Genomic DNA, 16,936 nt, shown 5'->3' with positions numbered 1-16,936 from the left:
GGAGTTTTTTGGCGCTCGCTAAAGGGCGTTGAGAAGGGCGGGGCCGCGTCTCTTCGGACCACTCAGGAGCCGGGGAGAGCGAGTGGGCGGGGCCAAACTGAGGCTGGCCGGGGGCGGGGCGCAGGGATAACGTGGGAGGGTCCGCCCAGCCTCTCTTCTACCCAATAGAAGGCCAGAAAGCCAATCCGGACGGTTGGGGCGTCCAATGGGCGTTCCCGCGAGGCCCCGTTGCAGAGCGCGTCTAGCCAATAGGCGGCGGCGGCGGGCGGGCGCGGGCGACAGGCGGCGCGGCTGAGGCGGAGCGGGCGCTGCGGCAGGAGGGAAGATGGCGGACGAGGAGAAGCTGCCGCCCGGCTGGGAGAAGCGCATGAGCCGCAGCTCAGGTGCCGCGGGGGTCGGGGCTGGGGCGGGACCGCGCGGGCCCGCGTAAGCAGGGCTCGAGCTCGCCTCTTGGGCGCGGCGGCAGCGGTGCCTCCCTCCTGTGGGGTCCTGGTTCCTCCGCGTCGTCCCCGGGGTAACGGCCCCGGCCCGCCCTGTTGTGGGGCTGCGAGCCTCAGGAGCCGCTGGGAAGCCAAAGGAAGCTGAGGCAGGGGGCTGGGCGGGTGAGGGTCCGGGAAGTCCGGGGCGATGGCCCTGGCCCTGCCGGCCCGGCTGATACCTCTCGGCCTAATGCACCTGACTCCCCCGGGGGACGTCTCTGCACTTTGCTGGGCCCGGGGGCACCCCTGGGAAGGGGACACTCCAGTACCCTGCAAAGGGCGTAGGGTGTTGCCCGACCTCGGGTCCACAACCTACCCCTGCTAACACCCCTACCGTGTACACCTAATGCTGAGTCTGCGACATCGCCGGTGACATTCTGCCAGACGATGGCCCCTGTGCTTAGGCCCGATTTAACGGTTAGCCACAATGATAATATTGCCAGTAACAGGGCACGTTTGTCTCTGTATAAAGCGCTTTAAGTTCTCTCTGAATTGCCACAACTCTGGGAGCCAGATAGTTATTACTTCCTATCTTACCAGCAAGGAAACTGAGGCCAGAAAACTGAAGGAACTCGTCCAAGATCATTCCAGGGGCTGGGGGTTGGATTAGGACCTAGGCAGTTTGCCTCCAGATCCCCCCGCCCTTGTCACAGCAAACTCCTGAGTAGCAGGCCCAGCATCTGTGGGCAGGTCGCGAGTCACTCTGCTGCCTCCAGAGCCCATAGCAATCGCATTTGCAGTAATAATTCTCCTTGGTTGAGTGCCAGGTTCTGGTGAACGCTTTGGATACATGGACGCTCCTCATTAACCCCATGAGGTGTGATCTCCTTATTCTCTAGTCCCCATTTTTCAGATGAGAAAACTGAGGTGCAGGGAGATAGAGCCCATTGCCAAGGTTTTAGAGTGAGTCCGTAGCTCAGCTGCATTTGCCACCGGAACCCGTGCTCTCGCCCATCCTGCTCTAGCCCTGGCCTGTGGCTGGGACCTCCAGCATAAACCGGATGCTCTGCCCAGCCATGGGCCCATTTCTGCTGTTTCTGCTCAGTTCAACCCTGATGGCTTCCTTTATGGGTGACACTCCATGTCACCCAGGCGAACTGTCAGCCTTTGGAGTGGCACCCAGTAAGGTCTTTACTTCCAGCTTCTTGTTCACAGTATTCACTCCTTCATATCCCCACTCCCTGGGTAACATCTGGCCACCAGTAATGCTGGTTCCTAGCTCTGCAACACTGTGCACGGTGTAGTAGCTAAGAGCAGAGCTTTCGGGTGTGAAGTACCTGAGTACAGTTCCTGCCTCCCCCTGTGTGTGCCTGGAACAGAGTAATGTTACTCATTGCTGCCATTCCCAGAGATGCAAAAGGTGAGGCCTCCGTTTTGTTGTCTATACAATGGAGATAATAAAGGCTATCCCACTCTTAATGTGTGCCAGTTTCTGTCCTAGGCATTTTACAGATGTGTAAGCTTATTTGGTGCTTTCTTCTTTTTTCTGGAGACGGTCTCACTGTGTGGCTCAGGCTGCAGTGCAGCCTCTGCCTCCCAGGCTTAAGCAATCCTCCCACCTCAGCCTTTCACGTAGCTGAGACCACAGGCATGTACCACCACCCATGGCTAATTTTTAATTTTTTATTTATTTACTTCTATTTATTTATTTATTTTGAGACAGAGTCTCACTCTGTCGCCCAGGCTGGAGTGCAGTGGCATGATCTTGGCTCACTGCAGCCTCCACCTCCCAGGTTCAAGTGATTCTCCTGCCTCTGCTGAGTGGCTGGGATTACAGGTGCCTGCCACCACATCCGGCTAATTTTTGTATTTTTAGTAGAGATGAGGTTTCACCATGTTGGCCAGACTGGTCTCGAACTCCTGACCCCAGGTGATCCACCTGCCTCAGCCTCCCAAAGTACTGGGATTATAGGCCTGAGCCACTGAGCCCAGCCAGCCTGTTTTTTGGTTTGTTTGTTTGTTTTTGTTTTTTTTGAGACAAGAGTCTCACTCTGTCGCCCAGGCTGGAGTGCAGTGGCATGATCTTGGCTCACTGTAGCCTCCGCCTTCCAGATTCAAACAATTCTCCTGTCTTAGCCTCCCGAGTAGCTGGGATTACAGATATACACCACCATGCCTGGCTAATGTTTGTTTGTTTGTTTGAGGTGGAGTTTCGCTTTTGTTGCCCAGGCTGGAGTGCAGTGGCACAATCTCAGCTCACCACAACCTCCACCTCCCGGGTTCAAGCGATTCTCCTGCTTCAGCCTCCCCAGTAGCTGGGATTACAGGTGCCCGCCACCATGCCCGGCTAATTTTTTGTATTTTTAGTAGAGATGGGGTTTCACTGTGTTGGCCAGGCTGGTCTCGAACTCCTGACCTCAGGTGATCCTCCCGCCTCAGCCTCCCAAAGTGCTGGTGCAGGCGTGAGCCACTGTGCCTGGCCAATGTTTGTTTTTGTTTGTTGGTTTGTTTGTTTGAGATGGAGTCTTGCTCTGTCACCTAGGCTAGAGTGCAGTGGCGCGATGTCAGCTCACTGCAACCTCTGCCTCCCGGGTTCAAGTGATTCTCCTGCCTCAGCCTCCCGAGTAGCGGGGATTACAGGTGTGTGCCTCTATGCCCAGCTAGTTTTTTGTATTTTTAGTAGAGATGGGGTTTCACTGTGTTAGCCAGGATGGTCTCGATCTCCTAACCTCATGATCCACCTGCCTCAGCCTCCCAAAGTGCCGGGATTACAAGTGTGAGCCACGGCACCTGGCCCAATGTTTGTATTTTTAGTAGAGATGGGGTTACACCATGTTGGCCAGGCTGGTCTCGACCTCCTGACCTCAGGTGATCCACCCCACCTTGGCCTCCCAAAGTGCTAGGATTACAGGCGAGAGCTACCACGCTTAGCACTTTTTAAATTTTTTTTTTTTTTTTTTTGAGATGGAGTCTCGCTCTGCCGCCCGGGCTGGAGTGCAGTGGCCGGATCTCAGCTCACTTCAGCTCACTGCAAGCTCCGCCTCCCGGGTTCACGCCATTCTCCTGCCTCAGCCTCCCGAGTAGCTGGGACTACAGGCGCCCGCCACCACGCCTGGCTAGTTTTTTGTATTTTTTAGTAGAGACGGGGTTTCACCGTGTTAGCCAGGATGGTCTCGATCTCCTGACCTTGTGATCCGCCCGTCTCGGCCTCCCAAAGTGCTGGGATTACAGGCTTGAGACACCGCTCCCGGCCCCCTTTTTAAATTAAAAAAAAATTATTATTTAGTCCTTTCAATGACCCTAAGGTAGGAACTGTTATCTCCATTTTACAGGTGAGAACACTGAGGCCCAGGGAAGGTAGATCACATTTGAACCCAGATTCAGATTTGAATTCAGGTGGTCTGCCTGCTGAGTGCATGCTTCGAGTCAATTTCCTGTCCCCCAGCTTCCTCTCTTCCATCACCCTGGGTTATTTTCATCTTTGAAGTTGTTGGGGATTTATATTATCCTGTGTTTTGTTTGCTTGTTTAGCACCTGTCTGTTCTCACCTAGAATGTTAGCTCTTTAAGGGCAGGGACTGTATCCTGCCACATTGGCTCATGTCTGGAGAGCCCGTGGCACATGGTGGACACACCATGGATTTGTTGAATGAAGGCACCCCCTGCAAGCCAGGCCCTTACCCTGGCTTCTGGCTGTGGGCTCAGGTGGTGTCATGGGAGCACAACCCTAGCTGAATTCCCACCTGCCCTCCCCTCCAGGCCGAGTATACTACTTCAACCACATCACTAACGCCAGCCAGTGGGAGCGGCCCAGCGGCAACAGCAGCAGTGGTGGCAAAAACGGGCAGGGGGAGCCCACTAGGGTCCGCTGCTCGCACCTGCTGGTGAAGCACAGCCAGTCAAGGCGGCCCTCGTCCTGGCGGCAGGAGAAGATCACCCGGACCAAGGAGGAGGCCCTGGAGCTGATCAACGGTGAGCAGGGCAAGGGCAAAGGCTTGGGAGGGGGTCTTCTCCCAGGTGGGCCTTTGTAGAAGTCACAGCAGACCCTTCACCCCAGCTTGCTCAGCTGCCAGGCGTGGTGTTGGCCAACACAAAAACACCAGTGCATGACATGACCCTGACCTTCACAGCAGCCATTCTCTTTCCTTTTCTTTTTTTTTTTTTTTTTTTTTTTTTTTTGAGGCGGAGTCTCGCTCTGTCACCCAGGCTGGAGTGCTGTGGCCGGATCTCAGCTCACTGCAAGCTCCGCCTCCCGGGTTCAGGCCATTCTCCTGTCTCAGCCTCTCGAGTAGCTGGGACTACAGGCGCCGCCACGTCGCCCGGCTAGTTTTTTGTAGTTTTTAGTAGAGACGGGGTTTCACCGTGTTAGCCAGGATGGTCTCGATCTCCTGACCTCGTGATCCGCCCGTCTCGGCCTCCCAAAGTGCTGGGATTACAGGCTTGAGCCACCGCGCCCGGCCTCTCTTTCCTTTTCATCTGGCATTTCAGGGTGAGCCAGGTAGGGGCAGAGGACCCAGCCTGGGGACTGGCAGACCTGGGTTCAGGTAGTACTGTGCCTCTGTGAACTCTGTGACCTTTGGGAGGGGACTCATGAGTCAGCTTTCTCTGTAAAATGGGCATCTTCTGAGGACCATTGTGAAAGTTCAAGGGAATGAGGCAATGCATTTTGCACAGTGGGCCCTCAGTCTGTGGGAACTGTTGTCAATAGTAGTATCATCCAGTAGGGGCCCAAGTCACAAACATAGGTGGGTCCAGAGAGAGCGGTCAGAAAGGTAGTGAGTGCGTGCAGGGTGCGGTGGCTCACACCTGTAATTCCGGCACTTTGGGAGGCCTTGGAGGGCAGATCACCTGAGGTCAGGAGTTCGAGATTAGCCTGGGCAGTATGGTGAAACTTTGTCTCTACTGAAAATACAAAGATTAGGCAGTTGTGGTGGTGCATGCCTGTAATCCCAGCTACTCGGGAGGCTGAGGCAGGAGAATCGCTTGAACCCGGGAGGCGGAGGTTGTAGTGAGCCGAGATCGCACCACTCCACTCCAGCCTGGGCAGCAAAGCGAGGCTCCATCTCAAAAAAATAAAAAGAAAGAAAGAAAGGTAGTGAGTGCCAGCAGAGCTAGTGAGTTAATTCTGACCTAAGGGAGGAAGCTATTCCGTGCTCTGTTCTGTGTTTCCTCTACAGTCTGGCACTGGGGTGGCAAACTTTAAAGGCCAGATGGTAAATATTTTAGGTTTCGTGGGCCATGCAGTCTCCGTCAGCTCTGCTTTGTAACTGGATGGCAGTCATAACCAATATGTAAGCAAGCACATGGTCATGGCTGTGTGCCAAGAAAACTTTATTATTTACAAAATCAAGGAGGATTTGGCCTGCAGGCCATCATTTGCAGAGCCCTGTGTAAAGCTGTCCAGTTTGGCTGCCACTCCTCACATGTACTATTTCCATGTAAATTAATTAAAATTACCATTCAGATGCAGTGGCTCACACCTCTGATCCCAGCACTTTGGGAGGCCAAGGCGGGAGGATCACTTAAGCCCAGGAGTTTGAGACCAGCTTGTGCAACATAACAAAACCCTGTCTCTACAAAATATACAAAAATTAGCTGGATGTGATGGTATATGCCTAGAGTACCAGCTACTCAGAAGACTGAGGTGAGAGGATCCCTTGAGCCCAGGAGGCAGAGGTTGTAATGAGCCGAGATCATGCTACCGCACTCCAGCCTGGGTGACAGAGCGAGACCCTGTCTCAAAAATAAATAAATAAGATAATATCAAAAATTGGTTTCTCAGTTGCACTGGTCATACTTTAGCTGGTGGCTGCCATCTTCAACAGCGGGAATATAAAACACATTTCCATTCTTGGCCGGGTGCAGTGGCTCACGCCTGTAATCCCAGCACTTTGGGAGGCCAAGGTGGGCGGATCACGAGGTCAGGAGATTGAGACCATCTTGGCTAACATGGTGAAACCCCGTTTCTACTGAAAATACAAAAAAATTAGCTGGACGTGGTGGCAGAGACACCTGTAGTCCCAGCTACTTGGGAGGCTGAGGCAGGAGAATGGCATGAACCCGGGAGATGGAGCTTGCAGTGAGCTGAGATCGGACCACTGTACTCCAGCCTAGGCAACAGAGCGAGACTCCATTTCAAAAAAAAAAGAAAATTTCCATTCTTGCAGGAAGTTGTGTCTGACAGCCTTTCTCAGAGTCCCCAGAACCTCCTGGGCTGTCCCTACTCCAAACAACCCATCCCTCAACCATCCCAGACAGCCTGGGTTGCTATGCAGCTCTGCCGGGTCCTGGCTGTGTGATCTTGAGCAAGTTACTTAACATCTCTGGGCCTCAATCTTTTTCTCCTTCTTATTTTGAGACAGGATCTTGCTGTGTCATAGCTCACTGCGGCCTCAACCTCCTTGGGATCAGGTGATCCTTCCACCTCAGCCTCCCAAGTAGCTGGGACTGCAGGCTCATAACACCACACCTGGCTGATTTTTGTATTTTTAGTAGAGTAGACTTCACCATGTTGCCCAGGATGGTCTCAAACTCCTGGGCTTAAGTGATCCTTCTACCTCAGCCTCCCAAAGTGCTGGGATGACAAGCATGAACCACCGCTCCCAGTCGTCAAGTCTTTTTCATTTATAAAACTAGTGTTAGAATAATAGGACCCACCTCCCAGGGTGGTTGTGAGGACTCCTGGCTAGTACAGTAAAGCAGGAGTAACAGCTCCTGGCATCGGTAAACGTTCTGTCATTGTTAGTGGCCACTGTCATTGCAGTTGTTGGTTGTGGTAACACAGGACCCAGCACAGAGTGCACACTCGGTCAGTATTGGCTATTGTTTTACTCTCTCATCACTTGGTCCAGTACTGGCCTGCAGGATGTTATTACACACGCACACCCCCAACATGGCATCTAGCACAGTATGTGCCCCCGTTAGCCTTATATGTAAGCATGGTAGAGAGAAGCCAAGCTCTTGCATAGAATCTTGAAGGCTGATTAAAGAGCCAGCCTCCTGACCTCTGAGGGCGGGGACTGGATCTCTCTCTTTCCCCTGTATTCCCATCCTGCCACACAAAGCCTGGCCCAGAGTCAGCCCTCACAGCCTTGTCTCATGAGCCAGTAGGAAGCAAGAAGGATTCCTGGCACAGGAACAGGCAGAAGTAAAGGCCTAGGGCTAGGATGTAGCCAGGACTCTGGGGAAGGCTTTGCAGGGAGCTGGGGGGTGGTGAGACCTCTCACGGGCAGGTCCCAGCCAGGTTGAAGATGGCCCTTGTCAGGTGAGGAGGTTGGGTTCTTTCCTGGAGGCAGCAGGACATAATGTGGCCATGTGGGATGAGGAGAGGAACCCACCAGTGCTCTGCTTTCAGCAAAGATGTGTGAAGCTAGAATGTCAAGGACCAGGGAAACTGGAAGGCCCAGAACCTTCAGAGGTTCTGGTTGCCCCAGAGCAAGAGGAAGAAGTGGAGGGAGAAGCCAGGAGAGAATCACGAGATGACCCCTCGGGTCCTCCCAGCTCTAGTGGTCACTGTTCTGAGGCTTCCGGACCCCATAAGAGTGAGTAGGAGGGCTCAGACATTTGGGGATGGAGCGGCATGAGGTGGGCTCCTGGGGGTCAGCAGAGCAGCCAGGCGCAGGACAGAGCTGCTTCAGGTGGTCCTGATGAGAGCTGGCAGAAGGCTGAGGCCGATGGGGACAGTGAGGAGGGCATGGGCCTGGGTGTGGTGGGTGAGGGTGTTTCCCCCATCTCTGGGTTGGACAGGTGCACCTGGTAAGTAGCCAGGCCTTGAGGCCTCGCCGTAGGTACCTGCAGATTCGGAATGTCAGCAGGAGCCCCGCCTGCCCGCCTGATGGAAGCTGTGGGAGGAACTGCAGCAAGAGACAGTGTGACTTGAACTTGGGGGCTGGAAGTGGAGGAAGAAGTGAAAGGGAGCAGACCTGAGAGAGATTCAGGAGGCAGGATAGAGAGGACTGGGTGATGGATTAGGTGGACAGTGGTGGGATGTCTGGGGGAGGGTCAGGGCAGAATAGCATGGCCCACCCTGGGCTCGTACAGGGCTGGGTTTCAGTGCCGGCTGTGTGGTCTTCATTCCCTGAGCCTCAGTTGCCTCATCTGTAGAATGGGGAGACGGTGGCTCTGAGGATCCAGGAGTGATGGGCTCTGTGGCTGGTGCATTTTGCATGGTGGAGCCTCAGCCCCAGTCATTCAGATGTGGACAGTGGGGGAGCTGAGGTCAAGTCAAGGTCTCTGCTCACGGGCAGCCCCTGCTGCCACCCCACAGCCCATAGAAAGAGTTCTGGATAGGACCACAGGAGGCCTGGTGGGCTCAGCACACAGATGATGACCTTGGCCCACAACCACCCTCTCCTGGTATACTGCCTGAGACAGTGCTGGGGCACATCCCCTCAGAGGTCAGTAGGAGGCTACAGTGAGGTGGCCCTGGCCAAGGTACACTCGGTAACATCCTCATGTGCAGTGTCGGTGTGGGCATTGGGCACCTGGGCCTCATTTTCTCTTCCATGAAGTGGATGTTCTCCCCTCGAGGGTTCATGCCGGGTGATCAGGAGATCATGATTTGGGCAGCTCACTCCCCAGCTGGCAGCGGGCTGAATCTCATCAGTGCCCATTTAGATCTGGTGCTCCGCCCTTGCCCTAAAGGGACAGGCTGCCTGCAGAGAGAGTCGGGGCCTCCACGTTTTCTGCTGAGGCTCCTTTTCCCAGCATTGGCTCCTCTGCAGCTGCTGGGCTGCAGTCAGAGGCTGTCAGGGATCCGAGGGAGTCATTGCCAGTGTCCTTGTCTAAGGAGGATGGGCTGTGGAGAAGCCCTCCCTGCCTACTCTTCACCCCTGGCCCCTCACATGCCCAGGGCCTGGAGGGTCCCAGGGAGGCTGAGACTGTGAGCAGCCATCCTATCCACATACCCATCCCAGCATCCAGGTCAGCCCCTTTGTCCCAGGGTCCCCAAGGTCACTGGCACCCTTCCAGCTTGCTGGCCTCGGGCCAGCCTCTAGCCTTTCCTTCTGGATCTTGGTCTTCTCAGACCTGACCCTGTCACCTCTTTCCCCAACCGGGCCCCTTCCCCTCTGGTGCCTGGGCAGCCTCCGGGAAGTATACTCGAAGCACCGTAATGATCTGGCAAGGCAGAGGAGAGAGCACATCTCGAAACCTTTTTGGAGTCAAGGACTACCCCATTTGTTCCCTCACTCCCACCTAGGTCACTGAGGTGCATTAGCTTGGACTGTTGTAACAAAATACCACAGACTGTGTGGCTTAAACAACAGTCATCACTTTCCACAGTTCTGGAGGCCAGAAGTCCATGATCCAGGTTCCCTCAGATTTTGTTCCTGGCAAGAACCCATTTCCTGGCTTGTAGATGGCTGCCCTCTCACTGTGTACTCACATGGTATTCCCCAGCTCTCTGTCTGGTGTCCCTTCTTTTTTTTTTTTTTTTTTTTTTGAGACGGAGTCTTGCTCTGTCGCCCAGGCTGGAGTGCAGTGGCCGGATCTCAGCTCACTGCAAGCTTCACGCCATTCTCCTTCCTCAGCCTCCCGAGTAGCTGGGACTACAGGTGCCCGCCACCTCGCCCGGCTAGTTTTTTGTATTTTTTAGTAGAGACGGAGTTTCACCGTGTTAGCCAGGATGGTCTCGATCTCCTGACCTCGTGATCTGCCCGTCTCGGCCTCCCAAAGTGCTGGGATTACAGGCTTGAGCCACCGCGCCCGGCCTGGTGTCTCTTCTTATAAGGACACTAATCCTGGCCAGACGCAGTGGCTCATGCGTGTAATCCCAGAGCTTTGGGAGACTGAGGTGGGCAAATCACTTGAGGTCAGGAATTTAAGACCAGCCTGGCCAACATGGTGAATCTCCATCTCTACTAAAAATACTAAAAAAAAAAAAGTAGTCGGATGTAGTGGCGCATGCGTGTGATCCCAGCTACTCAGGAGGCTGAGGCAGGAGGATCGCTTGAACCTAGTAGGCAGAGGTCACAGTGAGCTGAGATCACACCAATGAACTCCAGCCTGGGTGACACAGCCAGACTCTACCTCAATAAAAAACAAAAAACAAAAATGGGACATTAATCCTGTTGGATCAGGGCCCCACCCTTATGACCACATTTAACCCTAGTTACTTCCCTGAAATCCCCATCTCCAAATGCAGCCACACCGGGGGTTAGGGCTTTAACACATGAATTTGGGGTGACACAAACATTGAGTCCATAACAGATGGATGGGCAGCTTGGATCTGTCAGGGGCCTGCTCTGCAACAGCCGCTGCTTAAGTGATCACTGATTCACTCCTTGGAGCAGCCTCCAACATGGGAGCAGCTGTTACCCCATTTTACAGGCCAGTTGAGTGAGGCTCCAAGAGGTAAAGTCACCTGCCAGACTCGCATTGTTCAGGAGCAGCAGAGGTAGGATCTGAACCTGACGGAGTCCAGAGTCAGCACCCATAACGTGTCCTCTTGGACTTTGAGGATATGCTGTGAGCAGGCTGGCTGGGGTATGCCAGCACAGACAGGTGCCATTCTGTTTTGCATACAATTTCAGGGGGTCCTGAACACCTTGAAGCAGGTGGAGGCCCCTGTTCCAGACTGGGAGCTCCTGAAGAGGCCACCCTGCGTCCGTGTGGTTCTAAGCTGGAGCCACATCAAATCAGGATGGGGCTCCAGCACCTGACAGCCCCCATCAAATTTCATGGGTTTGGTGCCATCAAGGCTGACATGTTGTCTTGGAGGAGGCCCAGGAAGTCTGGCCTTAGGGTCACAGCCTGAGTTTCAGGTAGACAGGGCATGAGATTCCAGCATTTCTGTTTCAAGCCCTGTGGTAGATCCCCGTCTGCCTCCTTCCCCATGGCCTATTTCTGTCTCATTTATTCATGAACTTCTTGAACATTCATGAACACCTGTTTTGTGCACAGTGCTGGGTTCTGAGGGTGTAGCAATGAACAAGGCCAACCCAGCAGCCTTCGTTCCCACACTGTGAGGCCGGGAAGCAACCTGCCAATAGGACGGTAGTAAATGCAGCACCCAGGCGGAGGCATCTCACACAGTGGGGGATTAGGGGAGGCTTCTGGGGGAGACCAGAGGATAGCTGGTGAGTTTCAGGCAGGACAAGAGGCTTAAACCAAGGTCTGCGAGGCAGGGGAGCAGGGCAGGAGTAGGAGGATTTCATTGTCGGGGGGTCGGGTACAGGCTGAGCTAACAAGACACACAGAACCAAACCCCTCAAGGTCAGCCTCACAGAGCAGGAACTCAGGAAGAAAGTGTTTGGTTTTTTTCTTTCTGAGATGGAGTTTCGCTCTTGTTGCCCATGCTGGAGAACAGTGGCACGATCTCAGTTCACTGCACCTTCCACCTCCCAGGTTCAAGAGAAAGCGCTTTTTTTAAAAAAAAAAAATCGTTCCAGCTAGTTGGGAGGCTGAGGCAAGAGGATTGCTGCAGCCCAGGGGTTCAAGGCCAGCCCGAGAAATCTGATGAGACCCCCATCTCTACAAAAGGAAAACAAAACAGTCATTGCCGGCTTTCATCAAAGCAGAAGGTTTTCCAAGAGAGCTGGCAGGTCAGAGGCAGATCTGGGTGATATGAGCTATGGGGGCGCCAAAGTGTGGCTTTTATTTGTTTTTAAGTGGTATGGCTTGCCACTGTGTGTGTGAGAGAGGACAACTTGGACGGGCTGTCCAATTTCAGGGATCCCTGTGGCTGTGCCCCCAGCCCTGGCCGCTGGGGGCTGTGGCAAGGTGATGCTTGTTCAGGGCCTGGGTCTGGACCTGGCTCCTCAGATGCTCAGCGCCTGCAGGCAGTCCTGCTACCCCGAAGCAGGTGGGTACCCTGGCTGGCTTAGTGGTCCAAACAGAAGCGGGGGCAGGGGACTCCAGTGCTCTGTGCCTAAGGCCAAGGAGATACTAGAAGTTCAGGGAGAGGAAGGGTGGGAGGGGGTCCTAGCAACATCTGATTTAAGTCGGAGTCACTGGTGGATGTGTCTGGCAGCCCTGGAAGCGGGGTGTTCTGATCAAACCAGGGAATCACGGGCAGAAGCCTCTGTAATATGCCATCCCAACAGAAGCTGGGCCCTGTATGGCACTGATGTCCCTGTCGGACAGGCATCACACAGTGCCCCAGAGGGATGGCCAGATCTGACCAGGACACGTGGGCCGGGAGGGCCAAGGATAGGGGCAGCAGTAGAGGCTGCATCATCCCTGGGATGCGGTCCACACGGAGGGAAGAGTGATGAAAGCAAGGGACATTGGTCAGGGTCTTGCTCGGTGCTGGGCACTGTGCCGCATGTCATAGCCACTGGCACAAGACTGTCAGGTGGAGGGGCAAAGGGATGTCAGGGCAGCAGGTCCTGTTGACATCCAGCTCAGATACCAGGACACTGGTGGCTGCCATGACGTGCAGCCCAACAGGGAGCTATGGCTGTGCTGTCATGGTGGTACCATTTCCACCGTGGTCCCAAGCAGGTCAGAGTGTGAGGCCGAGGAGCCCTGGGGACACTTGGATCAATTCAGTGTGTTCAGCAGGTGCCATGGTTGGGTGTCCAGGCCTCCTAGCACTGGCTGGGTCACCCAGCAGTGTCCCCATGGCTCTCTGACAGGCTGTAGGTGGGTGTGTCAGCTATGTGTGTCCTGGGCAGATTGGCCGGCAGTCATGTCATGGCCTCATTTAGGTCAGAAGGAGCAATGGGTAGAAGTGTCAGGGTTACGTTAGGAAACCCCCTCCTGAGTGTGTCAGGGTGACCCTCACGTTGGAGAGAAGAACTGATGTCCCTGGAGCGTGGCTGCCAGGCCATAGGGTACATGGGGCGGGTGCAGTTCACCCAGAAGGCTGCCCTGGCTTGCTGGGGCTGTCACATCACTGGCCTAGGGAGGACACTGGAAGGGACACCCGTTCGTGTCAGAGCAAGAGGAGGATTGGGGTAGAGCAGACTTTGGCCCATGGGCACCTTCCTGGGGGCGGCCTAGACTCAGGAAGGCGGTAAGCCATTCCTCCCTACCTGGCATGTGCACAAGAGTGCATACACAGACTTGCTCACACACATTCACACAACACAAACCACGTGCACACACACGCAGCCCTCCCTGCTTGGCTCCCGAAACATGAGTCACTCAGATGCTACTCTGCTGCTATCCTGCCCCCTCTGCCAGCAGCCCTGTTCCTCCCCCACCTCCTGGAGAGTCAGAGTTGATGGGCTGGTTTAGGCCACACAGGGTGGGGCCGCCCTAAGTTCTGCCAGCATGGAGACCGTAGGTGGGGAGCCAGGAGAAGAGCTGTGTCGCCTGCCTCTGGGACCCTGGGGCTACAGTCCACGAGTGTCCCTTGCAAAGCCCACCGGGGTGCCTTGGAGGCCCTTCCCAGTACCAGGCTCTTCTTCCCAGATGGGACAGCTGAGGCCATGGGCTGCCATGGCAATGCTGGGCCCTCTCTGGACAGTTCTCCCACCTCTGCCCAGGGGGCCCTGGGGGCCCAGCTCCCTGCCTGGGTCAGCGTTTCCCTGCCTCCTGCTCTCCTCTGACCTGTCCAGCTTGGATGTAGATTTTGCCTCAAATGTGTGTGTGTGGGTGTTGGAGAGGGTGACAGCAGGAGCAGGGATGTGAGACCCGCAGGGTTGCAGGGCTCATGGGTGACTGGCAGGGTGCACCGAGTGCTCATGCACGTGAAAGGCGCCTCTTCTTGGGTGTGGGTGAGGACAGGTATGACTGCGCCTGCAGGTGTGTGTGAGGAGAGGGGTTGTGGGGAGCATGTGTGCCTGTAGGGGGAGGCTTTCCGAGTGAAGTGCTGCCTCCCCCGCTGGCCAGCTCTGGAGCCCTCCATCCTGTCTGGTCAGGTCCCCCCGCCCTAACCTGGCCCTCCCATTCCGTTCCATGTCCGCAGGCTACATCCAGAAGATCAAGTCGGGAGAGGAGGACTTTGAGTCTCTGGCCTCACAGTTCAGCGACTGCAGCTCAGCCAAGGCCAGGGGAGACCTGGGTGCCTTCAGTAGAGGTGCGCAAGGAATGGGCCCCACCAGCTCCCAGGTTGGGGGACCCTCACTACCCTGAGGGATAGAGGTCGGGAGGGTCTGGGCACTGGGCTCCCGGGTGCCACACCAGCCTTTGGGGTCCAGCAGGTGGCAGCACAGCCCCTTCCTCAGGCTTTAGAGGCTGCTCTGCTGGGCAGGGCCAGGGCCACACAGGGAGGGAGCTGCAGCGCTTTCTTCCTGGAATCATCTACCCGGGGGTGGGGCTCAGCCTCTGTGTGTCTGTGCACAGATGTCCTCATCCCAGGCCCACCAAGGCGGGTACATCCTGTCCTCTGCCTCTTCCTTTTTGTGGTTTAAGGCTGGGGGCCCTGAGAGTCCCAGGGCATGTCCCCCAGAATCCCTCTCAAAGGTGGGGAAACCAGGGGTGAGAGGAGGTGGCCCTGAGTTTAGGCCTGTCTGGCCAGGAGAGTGGAAATCAGGGACAGAGGGGACCAGGCCTCCTCCTCTTCCTCCTCTTCAGTCCTCGTGATCTGCAGAACATCAGGGAAAGGCCAGGATGGGTTGCAGGGTATGGTGTGCAGGTGTTTTAGAGGGGTGGGGCGGCAGCATGGGGCCAGCAGCTGCCCACCTGCTCCGAGGAGGCTGGCGGGACAGATGACGTGGCAGGGCTGGGAACCAAGCCCAGGGAGACGAGTTCACCACTGAAGTGGCCCCTAAACGCGCAGCGGCGGCTGCAGCCCTGCCTGCCATCCTTCATGCTGTCCTCCGGCTTCCCAGGGCCTCCTTAATGGCCCTGCTGCCCCTAGCTGGGCCGCCGCTCAGCACCAGCAATAAACGTGGTGACGGATGAATGTGGACAAGTGTGAGGCTCAGTGCAGGCAGGAGCCCCATCTGTCGCGGCTGCTGCCCGCCCTGCCTCATCCTGTCCTCTGCCAGCCCAGCCTTGACACCCCCACCGCCCCTCCTGGCTCCCAGGTCAGATGCAGAAGCCATTTGAAGACGCCTCATTTGCGCTGCGGACGGGGGAGATGAGCGGGCCTGTGTTCACGGATTCCGGCATCCACATCATCCTCCGCACTGAGTGAGGGTGGGGAGCCCAGGCCTGGCCTTGGGGCGGGGCAGGGCAGCTGGGCCCGCCAGCTCCCCTCTTGCCCACCAGCCAGTAGCCGAACCCCCCACTCCCTGCCACCGTCACACAGTATTTATTGTTCCCAAAATGGCTGGGAGGGGGCCCTTCCAGATTGGGGGCTCTGGGGTCCCCACTCCCTGTCCATCCCCAGTTGGGGCTGTGACTGCCAGATTCTCCCTTAAGGAATTGACTTCAGCAGGGGTGGGAGGCTCCCAGACCCAGGGCAGTGTGGTGGGAGGGGTGTTCCAAAGAGAAGACCTGATCAGCAGAGCTGCCCCGTGTTCCCCCAGGTCCTGGAGGCAGACTTGAGGACCGAGTTATTTCTAGTTAGGCCACGCTCCTCTGTTCAGTCGCAAAAGCAAACACTCGTGCGGCCCAGCCATGGGCCCTCTGAGCAACTGTGCAGCACCGTTTCACCCCCAATTAAACCCAGAACCACTGCTCTGCTCTCCTGTGTCTCATTTCTCCCCGGGGAAGCATAGCGGGGACGATGTCGTGGGGAGGGGATCACAGCCACCTTATCCTAAGAGTCCCAGCTGCACGTTCTCCCCCAAGACTCCCCCTTGCCCTGGCCCAGGGGGAGTCCCAGCAGCTGACTCTCAGGGATGTGGTCGCTGCCCAGCCACCCAGCACCCTGAGACCTGCTTCCCTGCCATCTCAGGTGCTACCGGAAGGTTCATGGGTCCAACCCAGCACCTGGTCCAGCACCCACTGCAGCTGCGGTTACCATGACAACAGGGCCCTCCCGGACTGGAGGGGGCTTCGGCGGGGAGGCGGATGGGAGCAGACACGGCTTCTAGTGCTTGAAGGTGGAGCAGAGGGGATCCTGGGGCGGGTAGCGGGGAGATGGGGTTCCCCGGCAGTGTGGGGGCTATGGATGTGGCCTGCCTGACCCCCATCCCCTGTTCAGTCGGGGGGCTGTGGGTCTGGTGGAGAGGTGGTTATGCCTGCACGCCCTATTCCCCCCCCACTTGATGGGGACCAGCCCAGATTGTGGGGGTGCCTGGCTGTCAGAGCTTAGGGACCTGAGCAACTAAAGCCTGGCCCCAGGGGACCTCCCCTCCCGCAAACGCTGAGTTTCTAATAAAGGCCAAGCCTCATAAACAATCACCTGCGCCTGCTCCCATCTGGCTGGCTTCGGGAGCAATCGCTCACTCGCCTGCTGCCTGCCTGCTGGAGCGTTTGTCATTAGGAAGGTTTAATGGGTTTCCTCTCAGCTCCAGAGGGCTGGGGAGAGCCAGCTGCATGGCTACACTACCAGGCAGAATGTTCTCCCGTCGCCTGGTGGAAGGGGGTTGGGAGTGAGGCAGCCGCGCCACCATTCACACCAGCAGTTGGATGTGGGGTTGGGGAAGTGACTGCACCCCTCCTGGAACAGTGGAGGCCCTGGTTCTGGAAGAATAGGAAATTAGTGGCTGGGGCCCAGAGGGTTTGCTGAGTTCCACT

General features: G+C 56.2%; 1 protein-coding gene across 1 annotated transcript; it reads left to right on the top strand.

The window, feature by feature from the left end:
- Positions 1-186: 186 nt before the first annotated feature.
- Positions 187-15,937, top strand: PIN1 (peptidylprolyl cis/trans isomerase, NIMA-interacting 1). The gene is made up of 4 exons (XM_010373795.2): positions 187-383; positions 4,178-4,390; positions 14,274-14,384; positions 15,337-15,937. The coding sequence occupies exons 1-4, from the start codon at positions 326-328 to the stop codon at positions 15,444-15,446; spliced, it is 492 nt and encodes a 163-aa protein (XP_010372097.1). The 5' UTR covers positions 187-325; the 3' UTR covers positions 15,447-15,937.
- Positions 15,938-16,936: the final 999 nt, after the last annotated feature.

This window comes from Rhinopithecus roxellana, chromosome 8, assembly GCF_007565055.1.
Source record: "Rhinopithecus roxellana isolate Shanxi Qingling chromosome 8, ASM756505v1, whole genome shotgun sequence".
Classification (NCBI taxonomy): domain Eukaryota; kingdom Metazoa; phylum Chordata; class Mammalia; order Primates; family Cercopithecidae; genus Rhinopithecus; species Rhinopithecus roxellana.
Note: the sequence above shows the minus strand (reverse complement) of the source record. Positions and strands in the feature narration are given on the sequence as shown.

Coding starts and splice junctions, on each gene's coding strand:
- PIN1 (XM_010373795.2), top strand. CDS start 326: ATGGCGGACGAGGAGAAGCTGCCGCCCGGCTGGGAGAAGCGCATGAGC. Junction 384..4,177: donor GCGCATGAGCCGCAGCTCAG/GTGCCGCGGGGG, acceptor CCTCCCCTCCAG/GCCGAGTATACTACTTCAAC. Junction 14,385..15,336: donor CCTGGGTGCCTTCAGTAGAG/GTGCGCAAGGAA, acceptor CCTGGCTCCCAG/GTCAGATGCAGAAGCCATTT.